Source organism: Lotus japonicus, chromosome 5, assembly GCF_012489685.1.
Source record: "Lotus japonicus ecotype B-129 chromosome 5, LjGifu_v1.2".
NCBI lineage: Eukaryota > Viridiplantae > Streptophyta > Magnoliopsida > Fabales > Fabaceae > Lotus > Lotus japonicus.
This window is the reverse complement of record NC_080045.1, coordinates 67,890,763-67,898,663: the sequence shown is the minus strand read 5'-3', so window position 1 is coordinate 67,898,663 and position 7,901 is coordinate 67,890,763. Positions and strand designations below refer to the sequence as shown.

Here is a 7,901-nt window from a genome sequence, read left to right as displayed (position 1 = left end):
AGAAACACCAAATACCTACTCTCACTATCAGTTTTTATGGTACAAAGTGACAAGTTCGAGGCACAGAGTCATCTAAAAGACTTGTGTATTCAGTATTCACCACATCCTTATCCATCTCTCTCGTCTTATCAATTTCATATCATTTCTCATTCTCCGTATTTTTTGGCTAACCATGCAATATCAATAATATATAAAGCTTACTTTAATTTGAAAATGATCCCTCCCTTCCCTTGTCTCTTTATTCCCCACGTCCCCCTATATATTGCATGCTATAATTCTAATCCTCTTCATCCTTTCAACATTCATTTTCTTCATCTAAGCCTCGTGAGTACTTTTGTTTCTTCTTCATTAACAATTACTAGTTCTGTATTAGTTGTTGATTCATGCACTGTCAGACTGTCTCTTCCACTATATCTTGCCTACACATTATGGTTCAAAATTCAAATTCGTGTTAATTAATTAGCTAGCTTGTTGCATGATGCAGATACAACAAAAAATGACCACTTCATTCTGTGTCAGCTCCCCCAATATTGGATCAACCAAGGTATATACTATGCCAAATAAGGGTCAGTTTAATAGCATTTGTTCATTAGTTCCATGTCACACCATTCACTCTATACAGAAACAAATAAGGGGCCATTAATAGTACTATCCTTACTTTGGAAATAAATAGGTAATCGAAGGAAATTTTAGCTACAGAGAAGAGCCAGCTCTAGAGAAAAGTAGCAAAGTTGATGAGAAGAAAACAGGAGGAACCAAAATTGCAAGCATCTTGCTAGGTAATTAGCAAATGATCGGTTAAGAGAAAGTATGTTGACTCATTTCAATTGGTTGCCTCATTCCTTAACTTCTCAACTTGTGACCCCATGCAGTGAATCAAGCACTAGCTACACTAGCTTTCTTTGGAGTTGGAGTGAACTTGGTTCTGTTCCTGACTAGAGTTCTTGGCCAAGACAATGCCCAAGCTGCTAACAATGTCAGCAAGTGGACAGGGACTGTTTACATGTTCTCATTGATTGGGGCATTTCTCAGTGACTCCTACTGGGGTTGATACTTAACCTGCACAATCTTTCAGCTTATTTTTGTCCTGGTATTTTACCTACCATTACTCTTTTATTGCAACTTTTGATTAGCAATGTTCTGAAATTTCTAATATCTCACAAGTTAAATATGTGAATTAATTTAATAGGGATTGGCACTGTCCTCTTTATCCTCTTGGCGATTCTTGATCAACCCATCTAGTTGTGGTGATGGAAATACTCCTTGTGTCCCAACATCAATTGGAGTGAACATTTTCTACTTTTCCATATATCTAGTTGCATTTGGTTATGGAGGGCACCAACCAACCTTGGCAACTTTTGGTGCAGACCAATATGATGAGAAAAATCCAAAAGAAAAGGGTTCAAAAGTAGCTTTCTTCTGTTATTTCTACTTTGCCCTCAATGTTGGATCCTTTTTCTCCAACACTGTATTAGTCTACTATGAGGATACTGGGAAGTGGACAATGGGTTTTCTTGGATCATTGGCCTCTGCTGTTATAGCCTTTTTGGCATTCTTATCAGGAACTCCAAGATACAGGTATGTCAAGCCATGTGGAAACCCAGTGGTAAGGGTTGCACAAGTGTTTACTGCTGCTACTAGGAAAAGGGGCGTTGTTCCAGCCAAGGAAGATCAACTTTTTGAGCTTGATGGTTCTGAATCTGCTATAAAAGGGAGTAGAAAGATTCTTCACTCTGAAGATTTCAAGTAAGCATTGAGATTGTTTTCTTTTATGACATTTGAACCAAACAAAGTGATATAGCTATACAATTTTTCTGCAAGAGCGTCATTTGCCAAATTGCAGAAGATGGAAAAACCAAATAATTAGAGTTTGTTTGGTTCCAAATTTGGAGTCTTAATTAGAATCAATCTTCATTGACCATAATTAATTTTCGATCATTATATATACCGTGACTTAGAGAATGGATTCTAATCCCTAGAGAGAGTAGCTTTTGCAATGGACAAAACCAATTGTGAGATTTCATGACTAGATTTCCCAATATTACTTAATATAAATTATTTTTCTCATAAGAGTATCCAAACATAAATCATTTCATTTTAACCCACTTATCCTAATCAATTTTATCCAAAATCAATTACAACTCTGATCCAAACACACACTTAGAAGTCACATTTATAATAAGATATATGCTTGTTAATCGTTTCCTTTGGGGCTAGTTGTTTTTTCCATATGGGTTCGAACTCATTTGCCTGCAATAGTTTTTTATTATATACTAGTTTGTATTAAATTTGTGCACCTACTTGACAAATATGATTATTGAAAATCTGAAACTTATATCTTCCATTATTTTTGGCATTGGGGCAGATTCATGGATAAGGCAGCAACTATCACAGACAAAGATGAGAACAGTTCAAACAATACATGGAGGCTTTGCACGGTGACTCAGGTTGAGGAAGCGAAATGCGTCTTAAGAATGCTACCAGTTTGGCTTTGTACCATTATCTATTCAGTTGTGTTTACACAAATGGCTTCTCTTTTTGTTGAGCAAGGGGATGTCATGAACTCCAACATAGGAAAATTTAATTTGCCAGCAGCCAGCATGTCTGCATTTGGCATTTGCAGTGTCCTTGTATGCACTGGAATTTATTGCCGAATCCTTGTACCATTAGCTGGAAGACTAAGTGGTAATCCAATAGGTCTAAGTGAGCTTCAAAGAATGGGAGTTGGCCTAATCATTGGAATGCTAGCAATGGTTGCATCAGGTGCCACAGAGATTGTAAGGCTGAGACATATCATTCCTGGCAAAGAGACTAGTTCAATGAGCATTTTTTGGCAAATCCCACAGTATGTTCTGGTTGATGCTTCAGAAGTTTTCATGTATGTGGAATTGGAGTTCTTTAATGGTCAAGCCCCGGATGGAATAAAAAGCTTTGGGAGCTCACTTTGCATGGCTTCAATTTCTCTTGGGAACTATGTGAGTAGCATGCTGGTGAACATGGTCATGGGAATCACTGCAAGAGGCCAAAACCAAGGTTGGATTCCAGAAAACTTGAACACAGGACACATGGATAGGTTTTTCTTCCTCCTTGCTGGCCTAGCTGCTTTTGATTTTGTGCTATACTTGTTCTGTGCCAAGTGGTACAAGACCATGAGCATCCATGTTGAAGATCAAGAGGAGGGTGATGGGACTGGAAAAGTTTGAGTTTCAATTTGGTATTTGTCCATACCTGGTTTGGTTAAGTGATGCATTTGTAACTATAGTTTAATCATTAATATCTGTATTTATAGAGTATGTTTTGGTAAGGATTTTCAACTACCTTATAAATTTGTTTGACTAGGTTAAAACTTATTTCACTAGTTATTTATAAGTTCTTACTAAATGAACTTGTTTGGGTAGCTTTTTTAAAAAGCTATTTAATGTTGTTTATAGTTTAGAGTTTATTGAATTTATTTCTACTTACATTAATATTTACAAATTAAATACATTAATATTTTTTTTCCTATTAGTTTTGAACATGAGACAAATTCCATGACAATTTTGGATGGTTGGGTTGACGCTTCATAGATATATCATTCAGGTAATATTATTTTCTATTAGAAATAAGAATCGTCAATAAATCACAAATCACACTTTATCGTGTAAAAGAAGATTCTATGCTAACTAAATTTGTTGAATTTCCTAAATTAAGCCTAGGCCACTTCAGATTTTGTCCCCCTGACATGAACATTTTTTATTCACCTAGTACTTTGGTTTGATTAACTGAATTCTGAGCACATCAAAATTCAGTTACTACGTTCATTCCCATTTTCCCACAACAGAACACCATAATTGCCAGATTTCATCCATGAATCAATCATCATACTATGGACAATGTGCTGTCTTCTGCTCCAATCCCCCTCACATCTTTTCCCGTTAACTTTCTGTATCTGTTCCATTAGCTGAGCTGTGTTTTCAATTTCAAAACTTTAGCACAAAATTAAAGATAATACCCCTTCAAATCCTGAACAAGAGGGTAGAAGAATAGATGAGATGATTTCAAATTCGGAAGCTTCAGATTCTAGTGAAATCAATTTTGCATTTTGTGCAGCAAAACGTGCAAGGCATGAAGACAATGTTGCTGCAGGTGCAGGGTGTGAGAGGTTCAAAGGGATTGTGCCTCAGCAAAATGGACATTGGGGTGCCCAGATATATTCTAACCACCAGAGAATATGGTTGGGGACTTTCAAATCTGAAACAGAGGCTGCTATGGCTTATGACAGCGCCACCATCAAGCTCAGAAGCGGAGAAAGCCATAGGAACTTCCCATGGAATGATCAAACGGTTCAGGAGCCTCGCTTCCAAAGCCATTACAGCATAGAAACAGTGCTGAACATGATCAGAAATGGCACATATCAAACCAAATTTTCAACCTTTTTGAGGACCCAGAATTCTCTTGAAGGAATTGGAACCAGTACCAAACATTTAGGCGTGAAGGGTCATGAACAATTCTCTTGCACACATCTTTTCCAGAAGGAATTGACACCGAGTGATGTGGGTAAACTCAACAGGCTTGTCATCCCTAAGAAACATGCAGTCACCTATTTTCCTTCGGTTTGTGGCGGTTCAGGAGCAACAAATGGTGGCGGTGAAATGGATGGTGTTGACATTGAAGTTGTGTTTTATGACAAGCTCATGCGGTTGTGGAAATTTCGATACTGCTATTGGAAGAGCAGCCAGAGCTATGTGTTCACGAGAGGGTGGAATCGGTTTGTGAAGGATAAGAAATTGAAGGCTAAAGACATCATTGCATTTTACATGTGTGAGCCTATAAGCTGCAGGATAACAGGAGAAGTGTTTTCTTTGATTGATGTAATCTATAATAATAATAATAATAATAATGCAGATCATAGAAGGCAATGTGTAGATGAGACACAAAATTTGGGAAACAAGTTAATTTGCAGTGATGAAGTAGAAGATCAAGATGAAGGACAAGAGACTAAGGATAGAAAGGACGATTTGAATGCACAAAGAGGTTTGAGGCTCTTTGGCGTAAGTATCAACTGAAGAAATAGTTTGTTTAGTTTATGTTTGTAAATTCTTTTAGGCTTAAATATGTTGGGGGCCCCTATAAAATAGGGGTCCTTTGGTTTAAGCCCCTACAAAATTTTTTCTTGGGAATAAGCCCCTAATGAGAAAATAATATATAGTGATAAGCCCCTGCCGTCAACTTCCGTTAAAAAATATATGAGTCAGCAAACGAAGCTGACGTGGACCTTTGCCACCTCATCAAGTGGGCCCACAAGCTGCTGACGTGGAAATGAGAAGAGAAATATGAAAATGCCAAATGTGGGATTTGAACCCAAGACCTAGAACATAATGGGCAACATCCTTCCCACTAGGCTACAAGCTGCATCATTAGTATAAGTGCAAAATTTAATATATATCTTATTTAAACTGAAGCTGCTAATATTTCAACCAAAAATTTAAAAATGTCCTAAGCATGATTTGAACCCAAAACATAGAGGTTCATGGAGGAGGCTCTAACCACTAAGTCAATGCCTAATTTATGCATGTATTTTTAGCGCAAAACTAAATATATATTTAAAAACAAACTGATAATGCTAAATAAATTTGATGTGGTAGATCTAAAAATTACATTTTTAGGCTCTTAGACGCTCTTATATAATGTATCAATTTGAAACAAAATAAAATATTAAATGTAAATAGAAAAACATATTTACAAAACTTTAAAACGTAAAAAAGTTAAATCTTACAAATTTATTAGAGTTCATATATTGACTTTTTTTAAGTACTAATGAGTATATATACTGAAAGAACAAAATAATAGTTTTTTATGATTTAAGTGGGGTTGAATTCTTGTTCTTTTTTTTACATAATATATATATATATATTGTTGTGCGCATGAATAACAAAATGAGCCAGTGGCTCAATTGTAAGGACATTGAGTATGATCCTCCATTTATGGTGTTCGAATCCTGATTATGGTGTTTTTAAAAAAAATTGTTAGTTTAAATGAGATATATATCAAATTTTGCACTTGTATTAAAGATGCAGCTTGTAGCCTAGTGGGAAGGATGTTGCCCATTATGCTCTAGGTCTTGGGTTCAAATCCCACATTTGACATTTTCATATTTCTCTTCTCATTTCCACGTCAACAGCTTGTGGGCCCACTTGATGAGGTGGCAAAGGTCCACGTCAGCTCCGTTTGCTGACTCATATATTTTTTAACGGAAGTTGACGGCAGGGGCTTATCACTATATATTATTTTCTCATTAGGGGCTTATTCCCAAGAAAAAATTTTGTAGGGGCTTAAACCAAAGGAACCCTATTTTATAGGGGCCTCCAACATATTTAAGCCATTCTTTTACATCAACTCTGATTCTAATGTTAAAATAAATTTTCAGAAAAAGTTAATCAGAATAGTTTTTTATTTTTGAAATGTTAATCAGAATAGTTTCTATGTACTATAATATATGAGAAAAGAATAAGCATATAAGATGACGCAACCATTCTATTAATATGTCACACCCTGTGTATTGCAGCCTCGGGAATCAGATAAACTTGTAATTTGGAGAAAATAAAATAGAGGTGCAATACTAAAATATTTAAGAATTAAACACTATAATATATAATATACTTGCTCATAAAATCACAAACTAAGAAAATAAAAATATTTTTAAAATAAGTTCACATAAAAGTTGTTGCCAAGTGATGGAGAGCAATTAAGATTTAGAATTTGGGTTAGATCAATATACCTAGCTCACTTAAGGTGAGTGATGATCAACCATGTGTAAAGATTATATTGATCTTATTTTTAGTTAATGTGAGACTTCCCGATACACTTTTTCATGCCCGAAGCTGAACATCTAGAATGTAAAATCTGTCTAAATGATCATTTGCGGGTGACTTATATATGAGTGGTATTCAATAAATAAATCCATGATATGATCTGATACTATCTTAAAGTTCATGTATGGCAATCAAATCCATGATATGTATAGCTAAATTTGCCACAAAAAGCTAGCTCACGGGTAACAGTTGCCACTTATGAGGACTATTTTAGTTGTTTACCTAATCAATGTGAGATTTATCAACGTTAAGAACAAATGACTGAGCCACACTAGGTCAATGTTTAGGTAGTATGACGTCAATCAAAATGAGCTAGCGAGGGGATGAAAGGTGGTGATCGCACTAAGAATCCGAAGATGATAGTGGAAAGAGGGAGAATGAGCGGTGGTGGTCGGAGGAAGACATATAAGAAAAAAAGTAGCGTTAAATACAACCTCGCCACCCTAAAACACATTACCTCCTTTTTTTTGATACATCGGAAACTTAACAGGAAAATAAAAACTACCCAACCCAGAGGGAGTCCCTCAACAGGAGGACTTCCAACTCTGGCGGTGGAAACTCAAGTAATCTAAAAATTGAACCCAGAAGCATGGCACCGGTCTGAGCTAACCAATCTGCTGCTACTAACCCCTCACGTCTACACCACGACAGGTCCACTCTCCAATCACCATTTACGGCCTCACGAATCTCCCTCACCGTGCCATCATGAACCTGATCTTGGACGCTACCCGAGGCAGACAATGTCCTGACCAGTTCTTTGTTATGAGAATTGCAAACTAGCTTCCTATACCCGTGATCCCATGCCAATCTAAGGCCCACATGAAGAGCCTTTGCTTGTGCACCAAAGGAACTGCCACCCACCTCTTTGAACATAAAACCAGATAACCATTTTCCGGTATGATTTCGCAGTAAACCACCACCTCCCATGATCTCAAATAGAACCATTGTGTGTTATTAACTCATAGATAATAAGAATCCTGTAGTTTAAAAATCAAAATACATTATAAAATTGTATTTGTTGTCTAGTTTTTTGGCATTTTAAATTTGAGT

The 7,901-nt window shown here is 36.3% G+C and overlaps 3 protein-coding genes across 3 annotated transcripts; 2 read left to right on the top strand and 1 right to left on the bottom strand.

Annotated features, from left to right (window-relative positions):
• Nucleotides 1–302: 302 nt before the first annotated feature.
• On the top strand, nucleotides 303–3,203 carry LOC130716663 (protein NRT1/ PTR FAMILY 7.1). Its single transcript, XM_057566665.1, is given in 6 exon segments — nucleotides 303–324; nucleotides 485–544; nucleotides 674–779; nucleotides 873–1,090; nucleotides 1,190–1,746; nucleotides 2,366–3,203. Coding segments are annotated over 5 exon segments (1,767 nt in total). The 5' UTR covers nucleotides 303–324; nucleotides 485–496.
• An 828-nt stretch (nucleotides 3,204–4,031) lies between these two features.
• On the top strand, nucleotides 4,032–5,045 carry LOC130720043 (AP2/ERF and B3 domain-containing transcription factor At1g50680-like). Its single transcript, XM_057570625.1, has one exon. The coding sequence runs from the start codon at nucleotides 4,032–4,034 to the stop codon at nucleotides 5,043–5,045; it is 1,014 nt and encodes a 337-aa protein (XP_057426608.1).
• Nucleotides 5,046–7,352: 2,307 nt separating this feature from the next.
• Nucleotides 7,353–7,796, bottom strand: LOC130720041 (uncharacterized). The gene has a single exon (XM_057570624.1). It carries the CDS (start codon nucleotides 7,794–7,796, stop codon nucleotides 7,353–7,355), a length of 444 nt encoding a protein of 147 aa, XP_057426607.1.
• Between the last annotated feature and the right edge of the window lie 105 nt (nucleotides 7,797–7,901).

Bases quoted from the DNA above. Each gene is read 5' to 3' on its own strand.
- LOC130720041 (XM_057570624.1), bottom strand. From the start codon at position 7,796: ATGGTTCTATTTGAGATCATGGGAGGTGGTGGTTTACTGCGAAATCAT.
- LOC130720043 (XM_057570625.1), top strand. From the start codon at position 4,032: ATGATTTCAAATTCGGAAGCTTCAGATTCTAGTGAAATCAATTTTGCA.